The 18,361-nt window shown below is 39.9% G+C and overlaps 1 protein-coding gene across 1 annotated transcript in view; it reads right to left on the bottom strand.

Moving 5' to 3' along the window:
• Positions 1-997: 997 nt before the first annotated feature.
• Positions 998-18,361, bottom strand: part of LOC121387293 (transmembrane channel-like protein 3) — a 51,454-nt gene continuing 34,090 nt past the window's right edge. Inside the window, exons 16-24 of the mRNA XM_041518315.1 lie at positions 18,162-18,229; positions 14,846-15,085; positions 12,224-12,229; positions 10,535-10,660; positions 9,824-9,902; positions 9,362-9,404; positions 7,627-7,707; positions 3,998-4,145; positions 998-3,230 (exon numbers count right to left, since the gene is read on the bottom strand). Of these exons, the coding sequence (XP_041374249.1) occupies positions 1,871-3,230; positions 3,998-4,145; positions 7,627-7,707; positions 9,362-9,404; positions 9,824-9,902; positions 10,535-10,660; positions 12,224-12,229; positions 14,846-15,085; positions 18,162-18,229 (2,151 nt within the window). The 3' untranslated portion in view covers positions 998-1,870. The remainder of the gene's footprint in view (positions 3,231-3,997; positions 4,146-7,626; positions 7,708-9,361; positions 9,405-9,823; positions 9,903-10,534; positions 10,661-12,223; positions 12,230-14,845; positions 15,086-18,161; positions 18,230-18,361) is intronic.

The raw sequence follows: 18,361 nt of genomic DNA, 5'->3' as shown, positions 1-18,361 counted from the left end.
GGCGTTAGTGATACAATTGTTTTCGGACATAGTGATATAATTTTTTTTTATCTTAGTCGAGAGTTTATATTATAAATGTGCGCGGAAGTGTGATAGTTAGTATGTGTGATAGTAAGGAATGTTTGTATTATATTTTATAGGTTGTGTGATAGTATGTGTGATAGTAAGAAATGTTTGTATTATATTTTATAGGTTGTGTGAAAGTTAATATGTGTGATAGTAAGAAATGTTTGTATTATATTTTATAGGTTGTGTGATAGTATGTGTGATAGTAAGAAATGTTTGTATTATATTTTATAGGTTGTGTGAAAGTTAATATGTGTGATAGTAAGAAATGTTTGTATTATATTTTATAGGTTGTGTGAAAGTTAGTGTGTGATAGTAAGGAATGTTTGTATTATATTTTATAGGTAGTGTGAAAGTTAGTATGAATGTTTGTATTATATTTTATAGGCTGTGTGAAAGTTAGTATGTGTGATAGTAAGAAATGTTTGTATTATATTTTATAGGTAGTGTGAAAGTTAGTGTGTGATAGTAAGGAATGTTTGTATTATATTTTATAGGTAGTGTGAAAGTTAGTATGAATGTTTGTATTATATTTTATAGGCTGTGTGAAAGTTAGTATGTGTGATAGTAAGAAATGTTTGTATTATATTTTATAGGTAGTGTGAAAGTTAGTGTGATAGTAAGGAATGTTTGTATTATATTTTATAGGTAGTGTGAAAGTTAGTATGTGTGATAGTAAGGAATGTTTGTATTATATTTTATAGGTTGTGTGAAAGTTAGTATGTGTGATAGTAAGGAATGTTTGTGTGAAAGTTAGTATGTGTGATAGTAAGGAATGTTTGTATTATATTTTATAGGTTTTTCCAACACAATGAATAAAACATTGGAACCACAAGACGTTCTGTAATTACTACAGCCGCGTGTTACATAAATAATTCACTAGTCAGACAATCTTTTTGACCAAGACGTTTTCTGCAAAACACACAACAAGAATATTCCAATGCTTTATTAAAATATCGTGGTAATGAACTGTGGCTAATTTATATCATAATTGCTAACACATGTAAGTTACAGATATCTCCAGAAATATTCTCACTTATCGAGACAGTTTTAAATTGTGAAACTGTGGCCGACTTATCGCATTCACTTTTTAACAACCCCCATCGTGTGTACACGGTTCTTATCTTTAAAAAAAACATTACAGCGGTTTTATTTTTTAACTCATAACACAGCAGGCCAGTTAAAAGACTTGGATGCAAAGATATTTTTGCCTTGGTCTACCAGTGTTAAACAGACTTCCATATATGTTGTCATTTCTGTGTGTTTCCCCTACTTAAAAACGTAGACGCTTGGAATTTTTATACATATTGCGCCATTAAGTATGTCTGATTTCTAGAATCATCCCAACCCTGACAGTTCTAGTGTTTTATACAGATTCTTCATAAGGCGATTCACTTTTATATACACGTTCCCATTTCCCAGTCCAAGTTTCTACTTAGACTGACTCCCAGACAATACAGATAACACTTGTATGGTAATTATCTTATCCGGCAGTTCAAATCCATATTTTATATATTAACCATTAGAAAGTTTAAAGTTCCATAAAGACACCTTTTTATGGATTTCATATATTACTCAAGACGCCCCATTATACAATTTCAGTTTCTTTAACGACTTCCCCCTTTATACACTTTCCCAAGTTCCTCAAAGGCGTTACTATTATACAATTCAGATTTGTTTTAAAGATTCACCCTTTTCCAAATACATTTCTTTATACAGTTCAGTTTTCGTTTACAATTCGAATTCCTATTTTTTTTTTTAAATCCCCGCCCCCTTAAAGTGTTTCGACCCGGCTGCCCCTAATTCACTTGAGTTGTTTCTCAAACACGGCCCGTGCGGCCGTGAAGTAGTTGGCCTTTCTCAGTCTGGGCGAGCACATCTCGCCGAGTTCCTCTGACGTCATACTCTCCACGTCAGCCTCTCCGGAATAGGAACGATCCATTTTGTTGGTGGTGGTGTTAGGAGTACCTCTAATTCTTTCCCGGGTGTCATCCTCTTTCTCGTCCTCCTCCACATCTTCTTTCACCTCCTCTTCCTCATCATATTCTTCTTGCTCGGGTTCTGATCTCGGCGCTTGGAGCAGGGAATCGTCGACGGGCGACTCGTAACCTTTGTCGTTGTAGTTGTGGAGCTCCACCTCCTTGTCTGAACTGACCGAGTGATTGTCGTCGCTGTAGTCGACAACTCGTATTTTTGGAATGGCGCTCCTCGCCGCCTGGGCCACCTCGTCGGCGCCGACCGTCGACGATACCGCCGACTCGTCGTCGTCGTCGACTTCCCGACTGGGCGACATAACACTGTTGAGCACCTCATTGACAATCTCCACCGATGTCGGGGGAATCTCCACCTGTTTCGGTTTAACCAGTGAATTCTTTTTCAGGTGTATCTTCTTGGGGAACGTCTTTGGCGGCACGCGCGGCCGGTTTTGCTTGGGCGCGGCAGGAGAAGGTTCGGCATCGTCGAGCAGATCGACGAGCGTGTTTCTAGCGGGACCCTCTTCTGGACGGACGGGGCTCCCGAGTGGCTGGCTAGGGGCGACCACCTCTTTCACGTCTTCAGAGTGATTGGCAGGTTTCGCTGTAGTGGAACGCTTTCTGCTCTTGTCAAACGATTCGATCATCTTGCTGGAGGGCGGGATCACTTCCACGTCCTCACACTCGATCACGGGTCTCGTCGTGATAATAGTAGCATTGGCAGCAGCTCTTTTGTTTGCAGGCCTCTCCACATGCCTCACTGTATCCTGAGTTTGACCGTGACCCTGCTCTCGACCTTGATCCTGATCTCGATCTTGACCCTGATCCTGATCTCGACCTTGACCCTGATCTCGACCTTGATCATGCTCTCGACCGTGATCATACTCACGACCTTGACCCTGATCTCGACCTTGATCCTGCTCTCGACCTTGACCTTGTTGATTATGAGCGTGAGCAGACACATGTTCCGAATTCTCAGACGCCTCTGTGTACCTCGAAGGCGTGAGTCTTCTGTTGCCTGTTGGCTGGTCTTCCACTACCTTCGCATTGGCCCCGGATCTTCTCATATGGGTGACAGCGTCTGCTGACGCCGAGCTCAACAAGCCATTGGACTTGCCTTTATTCTGAATCCTCTTGGCGAACTTGCTGGCCGCGTTGTACATGTTTAGTTTCACCTCTTGGCTGTGTTCTCTGGAAGACAACATTTGTAGGTTTATACTATTAGTTATTTTTGAATATATTTATTAAATACACAGTTAACTCCCAGTTATTCATCATGATACACACTTTATTTATTGGTGTAAAAATATAAATGATGTGTTTCAAGGTCTTAACAAAAAGGTTCACTTTCAGTTGAGACTTTATTCATAATTGTGACATATGTTGTGATTCTCATATTCACTTCTGGCAATTTGGCAAGAATATACAAGTGTAAGGGTGAAATAGTCTTACTGATCGTTATGTCGAATGACATGTCTAACAGTAAAATCTGTCTTACTGATCGCTATGTCGAATGACACATGTAACAGTGAAATCTGTCTTACTGATCGCTATGTCGAATGACATGTGTAACAGTGAAATATGTCTTACTGATCGCTATGTGGAATGATACGTGTAACAGTTAAATCTGTCTTACTGATCGCTATGTCGAATGAAAAGAGTAATAGTGAAATCTGTCTTACTGATCGCTATGTCGAATGACACATGTAACAGTGAAATCTGTCTTACTGATCACTATGTCGAATGACACGTGTAACAGTGAAATATGTCTTATTTATCGTTATGTCGAATGACACGTGTAACAGTGAAATCTGTCTTACTGATCGCTATGTCGAATGACACGTGTAAAAGTGAAATCTGTCTTACTGATCGCTATGTCAAATGACACGTGTAACAGTGAAATCTGTCTTACTGATCGCTATGTCGAATGATACGTGTAACAGTGAAATCTGTCTTACTGATCATTATGTCGTGGATTGGATCCTTTCAGCGTTCTTTTTCCAGCAACGACGGCTACGGGGATTTTCGCTTTGTTCGAGATTTTTGTTGGCTGCATGTCTCCCGAGAGCATCTTCGCCATGCGTGCCACCGCCATCATAGAGGAGGCTGCAAACACACACACACACACACACTATTTAAAGGCATACTGTCACGGATTTAAGATCCTTATTTCTCTAAAAATGGACAATAAATACAAATTACATTAATTGTTGGAAACCAAATCACTTTAAATGAACCATGATGGAATGAAATCCATGTCATCCCTCTCGGCAATTTTAGTTTTTGAATTATGGACCATTGCCATAATTCAATTATTTTTATAAAATGTCATTAATAAATGGAGTATGGTTGTTATAAAGATGGTTAAATAAAGTACATTTAGGGACATATTATATTATTTTTGTTCAGGTAATACTTTGTTACAGCATTAAAGGTAGGGTCAACTCAAACAAGAGCCTTATGTGTTGGAAAGATGCATACCCGGACCACCAACACATACTAACACTTTAACAAATGAAAAACGCGTAATTTTAGAGTTAATAAAAAACCATGATTATTCCTGCTAACTGGGGGCAGCCATTTTGTTTCGTTTTTGTGACGTCCGGTGGTATAGCTTGGGGCGAAGTGACGTCAGCTCCGTCCATCTCCTCTATGCACAGTGTAAACAAACGCTCTAATTTACAAGGCGCTTCGCTTTCATCAACCTGACTTGTAAAACAACATAAATGACTTGATAGTATAATAAACTATTTAACTAAATATATTTCAGCTTGCACCAACAGAACGAAATGGAGTTATAGTATTTTTCTTTTTTAAAAATCCAAAGAAAAAATGCATATTATTCGGCTTATTGGTTCGAGCAAAAACGACCACTCATGATACCCACGTGATACTTTTCTTTTCTTTTTGACGACGTAATTGGTCAGTTTTGTGATTTTAGATGGGGAAAGTCTACTTAATCAAGGGTTTTACAGAATTACTTACAGTAATAAAGCAGGCCGGCTGCTAATGTCCCTTACGATTAGAGGGGTGTCCGTGCTGTTATCACACAATACCCTGTGATCTTAATAAAAGAGGCACGTCTTTTTAGTGTGTCTAGACACAGTGTCTGGGGACCGTCTAAATATACACCTGCCAATCAGGAACCACAGGTACAGGCCACAGAAAGAACAGACCAATTAACCAAGAAAACACTCCGATTATTGTTTCAGTACGTGGGTTAATTTATGTACAAAACATAATACAGTTATTTCAACACTTTGACAATGGTGGTTTATTTTGTATTGGAAAATAATATATAATTGGTGCTGGCTTACTAGGATGGATATTATTACAAAACATTGCAATGCATCCGCAAAAATCAGGTATGTTTTGTTTCTTCAGTTCGAAGACTAATTCCTGACGTGACACGTTAGGTATTACGTAACCACCAGCTCGTCAGTATCGTGAGTGGTCACTGGGATGGTACAAAATGGTTGCGCCCGTTATATATAATAGCCGTCACATTTAACCGTTTTATTAATTAACTATACGATTATACTTGTTGATATTAAGCAATATTGTGCATTATATATGGTTGAATATGCATACCAGGCCAAATGCCTTAATTGTTCCCTCCTTTAAATAGGTCAGTGGACTGTGACAATATGCCTTTAACAGCAACTACTACGATGTCAGCACAACAATTAACTACAGACACGGCCAGATATGACAATTTAGACATACACAGAGGAAAAACAGAAAGGAAGATGGAAGTTTGTTTTGTTCATCGACACCACTAGGGCACCTATTCTTAGAGAAGAAATCCGCTATATTATTTTTCCATTAGTGGCAAGGGATCTTTTATATGCACCATCCCACAGACAGGATAGCACATACCACGGCCTTTGATATACCAGCCGTGGTGCAATGGTTGGAACGAGAAATAGCCCAATTGGCCACTGACGGGGATCGATCCTACACCGACTGCGTATCAGGCGAGCGTTTTACCAGTAGACTACGACTCGCCCTCGACAATCTACATATACAAAGAGAAAAAAGAAAGGAAATTAAAGGAGATGAGAGAAAATAGAAATTAAAGAAGGGAAAGGAACCATTGGCGTTGCCGGGGGTAGTGGTGGTGGTGGTGGGGGTTGCGGGTAGCATGGGGGCTTTGCGCGCCTCCCTGACAACTCCCTCACCACCTTTAATACCTTCCTGTCGCTCCGTAATAAGACTGATAGACAGTGGTGTTGCCCCGCCCAGTGTGGGTTTCTCCCATTTACAAAATACGTCAATGAAGGGAAATAGAAAAACCCCCTCAAAACATAAAAAGAAACGAAAGAAAATGGAAGAAACAAAGAAAGGACGATGAAACGAAATGAAAGGAAGACATAGGGGATGAAACCAAAAGAAACAGAAAGGAAGGTATGGAAACGTAAAGAGAACAATGGAAAGGAATAGAAAGGAATGTATGGAAACGTAAAGAGAACAATGGAAAGGAATAGAAAGGAAATGTTTCGCGACATCCCAGAATAATTACAACTGCGACTATTGGGCGTTAGAGTCATTCCAGGAACGACCCTCCTAAAAAAAACTAGGTGGTGTAAATCGGCTTTATAAAACAATGTTATGTTTATTGTTATTACATTCACCCCTACGGGTCCGGATAAAATCGTATGTAGGCAGGCGGACGAAGTGAATAAAAATGTCTCTTTGATCAGCTTGACTATATTAATATATAGGTAAAAAATACTAAGTACTCTTTTCACCTATATATTAATGACTCTTTTTTTCGGTTGTAAAATCGAAAAACAAGTTAGTTTGAATCTGTTTTCTACGCAGAGTCGGTTCCGTGGAAACATGTTTGTGGCTTAGACCTTATTACATTGTGCCTAACATACGGTTATTGTGAAACAGGCAGAAACAAACGAATCAGTGCATCTACACATGTTGATAACTTCCCTTCGTGTAACTTGTGCTAAACTCAGACTACCAACTGCCACAAACTTTCTGCTCTCACGACTTCTACAACTGTCCTGTTGTTAGTCTGAGCGCTCTTACAACTCGATTTTCATCGTATACAACTTCTACGACTGTCCTGTTGTTAGTCTGGGCGCTCTTACAACTCGATGTTCATCGTATACAACTTCTACGACTGTCCTGTTGTTAGTCTGAGCGCTCTTACAACTCGATTTTCATCGTATACGACTTCTACGACCGATTTAAAGGCATATTGTCACAGACCACTGACCTATTTAATGATGTAACAAAGTATTACCTGGACAAAAATAATTTGATTTGTCCCTTAATGTACTTTATTCAACCATCTTCATAACCACCATACTCCATTTATTAATGACATTTTGTAAAAATAATTGAATTATGGCAATGGTCCATAATTAAAAAACTAAAATTGCCGAGAGGGATGATATGGATTTCACTCCATCATGGTTCAGTTAAGGTGATGCGATAGCTAGATTTGGTTTCTAACAATTAATGTAATTTTTATTTATTATCCATTTTTAGAGAAAAAGAGTAATTAAATCCGTGACAGTATGCCTTTAAAACACGTCATTAATTTATTATCCTCCTTATAAAAGCGCACCTGCTTGAGACATATTCCTTTTGGGTTTTGGTGGAACATCTGGAAGGACCTTGTTCTTACTAGCCTCCATTTCACGTTTGGCTGCAAGGAAAAAAAAAGAAAACTACATTGAAATAAAGACTTCTACACGATTGTCCGTTGAATACCATTTATCTTACAACCAGTTGTTTCAAAACGTATTTAAAGAGCGAAAGCGATTTGGGATACGTTTTAAATCAAGGACTTGTAAGATAAATGGTATCTATTGGGCTGAAGTGGAATATTAAATATCTTAAGTGGCCTCAATACCGTATTCAAAAGATTTTTTAACGTGTTTTCCAATTACAATTTAGTTACAGCAAGTTCGAGACACCGCGGACAAACATTGCCCGTGTACTCTGACCGTAAAAGAGCAAGACGGACATTTGACCAGTTATGACGCACTCATTACGAGATTACGTAACGAGATTACGTAACGAGATTACGTAAAGACAGCGTCATAATTGTCCAAATGTCCGTCTTGCTCTCTTACGGTTAGAGTACTGGGGCCCTATTTTCGAAGCTATCTTAGCCTACGAAATCGTGAAATCATCGTAAGCTATGACGTCACTATGGCGTGCGCTGTAGTGACGTCACAACCTACGACGGTTTTACGATTTCGTAGCGCTAAGATGGCTTCGAAAATAGGGCCCCTGGGGCTAGGATTAAACAAACAAGGCGGAGTAATAACATTCCCGTGTTATTTCATTAGTCAGTGTGGCTTTGGCATCAGGGTCATCACCACGGAACAGCCAACCAGATGTTTTTAGATCGATCTCCAACATGTTAGGTATCGCTGTTTGATACAAAAAAGAGAGTTTTCTCCACAACGGGTGTGGAAGAAAAAGTTTTAAAACACGATGCATGTTAAGAAGAAATTAGTCTGGAATGTGTACATTTTCACACAGCATTCGTGTTTGTCATTTTGATGTTTTGTTTACACTAAATTCGTTGTGAACCTTTACTTTTCCATAAAATTGCTCAACAAAAAAAGCAACTGCATGGACATGCATGTGTCTGTGTTGTCTGTTTAAGAATGTACGCATGCGTAATGTTCTTATAATGGCGTAGATGTGTGTGTAGGATTCAGTGAGATATGTACCCAACTCATTCCAACTCGTGAGAAAACGTCACATTAGGTCGACTTGAAAATCAGAGCATTTTTCATTTCATGTTTACTTCAACTTATTTTCGTGCTTATATCCAATTAAGGTTCAAGCACGCTGTACTGGGTACACACCTGAGCTATCTGGGCTGTCTGTCCAGGACAGTGGGTTAGTTGTTAGTTATTAGTTATAGAGAAGAGGTGTAGTTGTCTTACATCTACCCATTGAGTCGTTAAAACTCGCTCTGGGTGGGAGCCGTTACCGTGCTGCGAACCCAGTACCTACCAGCCTTATGTCCGGTGGCTTAATCACGACACCACCGAGGCCGGTATCAGAGAATTAATTTTGGCTACTGTATAAATCATATATATTTCATGATACTTTTGCTTACAGCTAATTAAAGTCTTGCTACACTAATGTCTCGTCCGTTCCCACCCTACCTCCATTGAAAACAAATCCCAAAACGAAACAAAAATCACAACCCCTTCCAAAATAAACAACCGCCCCCCAACCCCAACAAAACCCACAAAAAAAAAAAAAACCCAGAACAACAACAAAACAACACCCAGGCCAGATTCAAAAAGTAAATATCTATTCTACTGATATATTACCATCAGCCATGGCATAAACCTTCCGCCTGCCCTCGGTTCTTTCCTGGAAAAAACAACAACAAACAACAAAACAATTACAAACTGTCTAATACTCGAACAACACAGTGTGCTTCAGGATATGAAGATATTTTAAAGTAGCATAAACAATGGACTCTTCTACTCTTCACTTGCCACAGTCCAGTCCCCCCCCCCCCCCCCCCCCCACACACACACTCAATGCACAATGTTCTGTACTTGCGTCTGAGACCCTCTCGATGCCACTGGTGATCAGGGCTTAAAGACTCATATAGACTGGGTGCGGTGCGTGCGTGCGGTCCGACTAAAACATCAAAATACATTAGTTTCAACGAGAGCGTCTAGACTGGGTGCGCGCGATGCGTTTGTCTACAGAACGCACGTGGCCAGCCGCAATGAAATAATCGTACATGACCAAAACGCAAGCTGAATTAATTGTCTACTTACATATTCCAACTGCATACGTAACTCAGTGTTAGCATCTCGCAAAGACCTTCCCACAGACACCAGGTAGTAGATGGTCATCCTGAAAAAAAGTAATATGTAAAATAAATAGACACACACACACACACACACACACACTCTCTCTCTCTCTCTCTCTCTCTCTCTCTCTCTCTCTCTCTCTCTCTCTCTCTCTCACTCACACTCACACACACACACACACACACACACACACACACACTGTTAGTGTGGTACATTGTTTAATACTGTATCTCGGTACTAGACAGAGATACGTACGCCAGAAGGAGGTTTATTAGTGTGGGACAGTGTTTAATACTGTATCTCGGTACTAGACAGAGCAACTTTCGGCAGCAGGAGGTGTATTAGTGTGGGACAGTGTTTAATACTGTATCTCATTACTAGACAGAGCGACTTAAGCCAGCAGGAGGTTTGTTAGTGTGGTACATTGTTTAATACTGTATCTCGGTACTAGACAGAGATACGTACGCCAGAAGGAGGTTTATAAGTGTGGGACAGTGTTTAATACTGTATCTCGGTACTAGACAGAGCAACTTTCGGCAGCAGGAGGTTTATTAGTGTGGAACAGTATTTAATACTGTATCTCGGTACTAGACAGAGCGACTTACGCCAGAAGGAGGTTTGTTAGTGTGGTACAGTGTTTAATACCGTATCTTGATACTAGACGGAGCGACTTACGCCAGCAGGAGGAACACTGGTATGATGACACCGGGCGACGCCGCATACTCGAGAGCGCTATTCACCCACGACGGAAGTTCCTTGTCCATCGTGTCCGTGATCACGTAGAAAATCTTACTACGTCCGCTGAAAGTAGAAATAAATAAATAAATAAATTTTTGAAAAATTTAAATATAAAAATAAATACATGAATAAATAGGACTAGAAACAAACGTGCACATGGAGATAGAATGAATGAATGAAAGTTTATCGACACATCACACAAAACAACACACCGGCTATTGTGTGTCCTTCACGGAAATCAGTACATGAAAATAAATGTTTTATGTTGTTTTAAATAAATAGCATTATGACTTTTGTTTTGTATTTGTGTACGTTACAGTGTGTATGGGTTTGCTATTGTTATTTAGGTTTTGCAAACGTGTCGAAAAAATTAGGTAATTTCAGTTTGGTTTGACGTAAGAAGAAAAGTAAAAGTCTTTTGGAATTTAAAAAAAAAAATGTTTGTGTGCAATTTACAAAACAATCGGCTCAGAAATAAATAACTTGTAGTAAATTCCATAGTATGAAGCAAGGCGATCCCTTTTGGACGGACTATAAGTGTGTATAAAAGTTACACGCTTACAGTGCTGTCCGGTGTATCGGCGCACCTAAGCATTCAAAGACCATTTTCTATGTGAACACTGTGAAATACTTAATAAAATGTGTCTCTCACTAATGAACCAGTGCATAATCTGAGATACACTACAAATTGTTTTATGTCTGTAGTAAATAAACATTTTAAAATTGTCCATAAATGTGGACACCCCCTTGTATCCAAAACGATTTGCATGTCCGGTGATTCGGCGCAGTAGATGTGGTTCGGCGACCCCGCTATTTATAAACTGCCTATAACCTCACTTTGTAGCCCATAAACGCTACACTATTGTCCCAGGATTATTTTAGTACTTTTTTGTTTTGTTTTGTTAAAAAATATTACTATGAAAATGAACGATCACACGTGACCCATCTCATGATCAGTTTCGGAATCGTTTTCTTGAGTAGCACAGTACTTCAGATGCATGTTCATTGTCATGCATGGCTAAGATGCCTATACATGGATTTGTTTCTCGGGTAGATTGTGCACACACGTGGATCTTATTTCGCTTTTATTAAAACATTTTTCGTAACAATGTTAACTGGAATGGCTGTCCATTAAGGTGTAAAACTTTTGTTTTGTTTGCATTTGTCTGTGTTTTCCTTTTTCGATTAAATAAAAATAACCGAAAAAAATAATTATACTTTTTACTATAATTTAAAAAATGCGGAAAAGGTGTTTTTAGACTCGTTTTAACATTCTTAATATCAATAAGGCTGACCTACTTCGCGTTTATATACACGAAAGCAGGTGAATGATTTATTTTGAAATTATAATGTAATTATTGATAATTCTAAAAAAAAGTAATTGTACCCTTAACAATAAATATGTTGATACTTGATTAAACATTGAAAATGGAATTGAACTTTAATTTGTTAAAAACACCGACAACATGTCAATTTCCTAAGCATATTTAAGCAAAATACAAAGTGCGCCGAATCACCGGACGCGCCGATACACCGGACACGGTTGTACATTAAAGCTAAACATAAACATATTGCTAATAGGTAGGCCTATGTAACACTACGTGTTTTTCTGAAGACAACACTTACAACATGTTTGTTTAAATTTTGCGACTCTCCGTGTTCTTGGGAGAATCTTTTGAAGTTGATTCCTGGTGAACTACATAGCTTGTTTCACAGTTTTCTTGTCTTAATCTATTTCTTCTAAAATGCCCTTTTGACTTCTGCAACGTCTATTCCCGGTGTGACGTAACAGTTACTAATTAGACGTGACGTCACCACTCGGAACTGGTCGACTGTTTACGAAATATAATCACTCGAATATTGGCGCGCGGAACTAGGATTGTTTTGTTTTTGTTTTGGTAGGTAACACTAATTCAATGTAGTTTGATGTCATCGATGAAGAATTCTCGCTTAAAGAATGGGAAATTAATTACTTGACCGAACTAGGGGGCGTATATAGGGCCTACAGACCATATTAAACGAGCTGCTATGTATTATCAAGTTTAAGTCCCGAGTGAAATACGTTTTCTTTGTCACTAGCTTTAATGAGTGATAAAGGAAATGAATTTCACGAGGGAGTTAAACTTGATAACATATAGTAGCAAGTTTGATATTCTATTCATTACCCCATCCTGAATGTGTTCTACGTGCCGCTTATTTAGAAACGGACTATAACAAAGCGAGAACTTTGCAGATATACTTTCATTCCTAATTCGCGTTTAGTTTGTAAAACGTAACCGGCCTCGGTGGCGCAGTGGTTAAGCCATCGACTACGGGCTGGTAGGTACAGGGTTCACATCCCGGTTCTTAAGAGCTCAATGGGTAGGTGTAAGGCTACTATATCCTCTTCTCTCTCACTAACCACTAACCAACTAACAACTAACCCCCACTGTCCGGACAGACAACCCAGATAGCTGAGGTGTTAGCGGCTAGGCTATGTGTTATCAGGAAAACGTGCTTGAACCTTAATTGGATATAAATACGAAAATAAGTTGAAATGAAACGTAAAACGTATTACTCCAACTAAATTATTAATTAAAATTAAACTGTGCTTTTAAGTCCTTTATTTACGAAGATTTTGTTTAATCCAGCAGTTCTGAAACATTACTACAACTACAGCTTGATCAAGATAATTGTACGTTGTGGAGCGGATTCATTTGTTTTTCAAATGGGGTTAGGCAATAGATAATCTTCAGAGTTAGGGGCTATCGCCCCCAGCCTCTCCACCCTCACTTTCGAAATACGACTTCTATGTATAAGTGCCCCCCCCCCACCCCTTCTTTTGTCTAGCTGAAGAGGACCCTATAATAATATTAATATTCCTACTATGTTCGAAAATTTAATTTTAATTTTAATTTTATTGTTATTTTATTTATTTCCTCGTCTCTTCCTTCTTTTCTTTTCTCACACTCTTTTCTTTCTTTCTTTCATCTTTATTTTTTTACTAATTTTCATTCCTATGTCCATATATTGTTAAGTATGCAGTCCTGGACACACACCTCAGCTATCTGGACAGTATGTCCAAGTCAGTGGGATAGTAGTTAATGAAAGAGAATTGGATATAACGACCTTTGAATTGAATTGAATGGATGTTTAACGACACCCCAGCACAAATAATACATCGGCTATTGGGTGTCATACAGTGGTAAAAATAAAAGGTTAGGTTAAAAACAGTGTATAGAGCTGTGCGGTGGTACATGAAATTTGAAATGTTAAGTCAAAGACAGTGTAAAGAGCTGTACAAAATAATACATATCACATTTGTTATAAAGGTAAAATTCATGTTACAAATCAAATATTACACAAAAGTAAATATAAATTTGGAATAAAATCCAGTTTCTTTTAAAAACTTTAGTACAAGTTCAGGGTGGAATCTAAAGGATTCCACCACATCCCTTGCTTCGAATATATCGTTTCTAGTCACGACCTTTGACCTCCCCAATAAGTCATTAAAACGTGTTCTGTGTGGGAGCGAGTCCAGTATCTACCAGCCTTAAGACAGATGGCGTAGCCACTACTCCACACGTATCTGGTTTATTTAGGCTATGTACGGCAGTCGCGCCACGTAGGTTGGGGCGGGGGGGGGGGGGGGGGGGGGGGGGGGTCTGACACTAAAACATTTTTTACTGTTCAGTATTAGACTATTCTTATAGGTGTCCAGGAAAAATATAAAAAATTGGTCCGCTAGGTTCATATTCAAACCCCCCTCCTCAAGTTCAGACCACGCTACGCCCCTGGCCTTCGCCCTTGGGTGAAATCTATAGACCTGATTTGTATATTTGGCCATCTATAGTATATTTTTGGGCAAATGGCGCATCGTTAAATCACGATATATTGGACATATTAATACAAAATGGTATTCATTTTCAATAATTTGCATATTACAAAATTTATAAATCCGATATTCGGAAGCGTGTTTTTCACTTACAGGCGTGTAACAGTTACTACCTGTATTTACAGTGCTTAAACACCTGTGTTTAAGAAAAAAGGGTCTTTGTAAATTTTGGCCCACAGTTGGGTGACGGGTCGACGGCGACGATGCCAAACAACGGCGGGAGCATACACAGGAATAAAATTTACAAATCCGATATTCGGAAGCGTGTTTTTTTCCCACTTACACGCGTGTATCTACATGTATTTACAATGCTTAAACACCTGTGTTTATGAACAAAAACCCGGTCTTCATAAATTCTGCCCTATTTGTTTAACCTGAATGGCCCACAGTTGGGCGACGGGTCGACGGCGACGATGGCAAACAACGGCGGGAGCATACACAGGAAGAGCATCACAAGCAGCAGAGTGAAGTAAAAGTTGTTAGAGCGGGAAGCCCGGAATATTCTCTCCTGGGGAACATTGCAGGCCATCACCGACCAGCACCGGATGTAGACGAGTGCCAGCAGTTTGACGAAGTTCAGCAACGGAAGACCAGGCGCGAAAAAAGTGCCCAACCTGAAAAACAAAAATAGACTTACACGCATATAAAATTTGTTTTGTTTAACGACACCACTAGAGCACATCGACTTATTAACCATGGCTATTGGATGTCAAACTTTTTGTAATTTTAACCTGTAGTCTTAGAGAGGAAACCCGCTACATTGTTTTCATTAGTTACAAGGGATCTTTTATATGCACCATCCCACAGACAAGATAGCTCACACCTCGGCCTTTGATATGCCAGTCGTGGTGCACTGGCTGGAACAAGAGATATGCCCAATGGACATACCGATGGGGATCGATCCCAGATCGACAGCGGATCAAGCTTACACGTATATAGGCAGACACTTTTTTTTAGTCTTGCGTTTCTGGGAAATTGGTTTATTATTTATTAGTTAATTAATTAATTTATTTATTTATTAATTAATTAATTAATTAATTAATTAATTAATTAATTAATTAATTAATTAATTAATTTATTTTATTTATTTATTTGTTCAGAGGTCCGTAGAAGTGAACGCTGCATATTCTAAGGAGTGCATCTACAGTTTTCACAAATACACAGCTAAAACTTGACTTGATTTGTTTTTTCGTAAAACTTCGAAATTGGGGAAGATGAGACGCAGCGCAGGGGGACAACAGAGGCCATGCCCCCCATCAAATCTTTTTCTTAAACTATTACATTTTATAAAATCATATATATATATATACATGTATACATAGTATGGATCCCCCCTCCCCTTATAAAATCCTGGCTACGCTAGTGATAGGACGCACCCCTCAGCCCCACCCTCGATGTGCGTCTGGAAATGTTACACCCCCTCACCACTCAACACCACCCCTCACCACTCCTCACCACCCCTCATTACTCCTCACCACCACCTCAACACTCCTCACCACCCCCTCACCACCTCTCACCACCCCTCCCCTCCCATCCCCACTCTTCACCCCACCACACCACCCCTCACCACCTCTCACCACTCCTCACCACCCCTCATTACTCCTCACCACCACCTCAACACTCCTCACCACCCCCTCACCACCTCTCACCACTCCTCACCACCCCTCCCCTCCCATCCCCACTCTTCACCCCACCACACCACCCCTCACCACCCCTCACCACTCCTCACCACCCCTCATTACTCCTCACCACCACCTCAACACTCCTCACCACCCCCTCACCACTCCTCACCACCCCTCCCCTCCCATCCCCACTCCTCACCCCACCACACCACCCCCTCACCACCCCTCACCACTCCTCACCACCCCTCATTACTCCTCACCACCACTTCAACACTCCTCACCACCCCCTCACCACCTCTCACCACTCCTCACCACCCCCTCCCCTCCCATCCCCACTCCTCACCCCACCACACCACCCTCTCACCACTCCTCACCACCCCTCCCCTCCCATCCCCACTCCTCACCCCACCACACCACCCCCTCACCACTCCTGACCACCCTCACCACTCCTCACCACCCCTCACCACTCATCAGCACCCCTCGCCACTCCTCACCACCCCTCACCACTCCTGACCACCTCTCACCACTCCTGACCACCCCTCAACACCACTTCAACACCCCTCACCACCCCTCATCACTCCTGACCATCTCCTCACCACTCCTCACCACTCCTCCCCTCCCCTCCCCTCACCACTCCTCACCACCCCTCACCACCCCCTCACCACTCCTGACCACCCCTCACCACTCCTGACCACCCCTCACCACTCATCAGCACCCCTCACCACTCCTGACTACCCCTCACCACTCATCAGCACCCATCGCCACCCCTCACCACCCCTCACCACTCATCACCATCTCCTCACCACCCCTCACCACCTCCTCACAACCCCTCAAGTGATGCTTGTTTCGTTTGTTTTTGTTTTTGTTTTTATGTTATGTTTTGTTTTAAGGGTATCTTATAACAGCTACGTCCCATCTGGATAGTATCCTATATTATATGTACCCCTGTTCTCTGATGTCCGCGACCACATTTATTTTAGGCTAGTTAAGTCTCCTGTTCCATTGCAGAATATTATTCAAGTTTGTGACTCCAAATTATGTGAAATGTAAAAAGTCTCATGTATACGAACTGAACATAGTATTATGTGAAATCGTCATTTAACAAAATTAGATAGGTAGGTCGTGTTTATTTTATTATCTATATTCACGTCTACGGATCCAAATAGAATTATATGTTAGTAATCTTTTCACCTAAATATTAATGATAAAAACAAATACATTGAAATTAAAAACATTAGGGTCCTTTTTTTTCTAAGTATGGTCGGGTTTCCGGAAATACAATTTTTGTTTCGACCTATGGAATTGTTAAAATGTATAAATTTATGACATGGGCTATAAGATGAAATAAACACGGGTGGGATGGTGTGGAGGGAGATAAGAATTTTTAATAATCTATGGCTGGTACAGGCACGACGGAAGCAAGTAAACATCAGTGTGGGGGGGGGGGGGGGGGGGGGGGGGGGCGGCTGACAGATCGAGGGTGGTTTGGGGATATGCTCTCCCGTAAATGTTTGAAAATTAAATGTTCTGAAATGCAATTTCCTGTATTTTACAAGTACAATTCATCTCTGCCTTAAAGGGACATTCCTGAGTTTGCTGCATTGCAAAATGTTCCTGACTAATAAAATATCTCTACGATTAAACTTACATATTAAATATATTTTCTTGTTTAGAATATCACTGTCTGTATATTCAATGTGTTTCTGGTCGTCGTAATATTTGTAAGAAACCCAAACTGGATTTTGTCTTCAAATAATTCCGTACGTACCAAAAAATAATATGTTAGGAAATAAAATGAAATTTAACCTAGTATAAATATTAGAACAACTAGAAACACGTTTACTATACAGCCACTAATATTTTATGCAGAAAAATATATTTGATATGTAATTACAATCGTCGAAAAGTCTCTGTTAGTCGATAACATCTTAAAAACTGTAGCAAACTCAGGAATGTCCCTTTGAGATTTACTACTGTGGTGGATAATGGAAAACAAATTGCCTCTACCATCTGCACCCAGATAACTTTTGACACTGCCCTTAGATCTGACGTTAATAAACGTCCTTACCAAATAACGCCTTGGTTGTTTATCAGGTGTAGAAGATTTTCTGCCGTTTTGAAGTCAGGATACTCCGGCTGTTAAATGACAATTTATATTTAATTAATATATGACTTGTAAACAAATTTCAGTTACTAACGTTTCATTTTATTTATAAACAAAGTGCAATTACTTGTTTCATTTGACAAAAAAATCAAATACTATTGTTT

The sequence above is a fragment of the Gigantopelta aegis genome, chromosome 13, assembly GCF_016097555.1.
Source record: "Gigantopelta aegis isolate Gae_Host chromosome 13, Gae_host_genome, whole genome shotgun sequence".
NCBI lineage: Eukaryota > Metazoa > Mollusca > Gastropoda > Neomphalida > Peltospiridae > Gigantopelta > Gigantopelta aegis.
The sequence above is the reverse complement of the archived record's forward strand: the minus strand, read 5'-3'. Positions and strand labels throughout refer to the sequence as shown.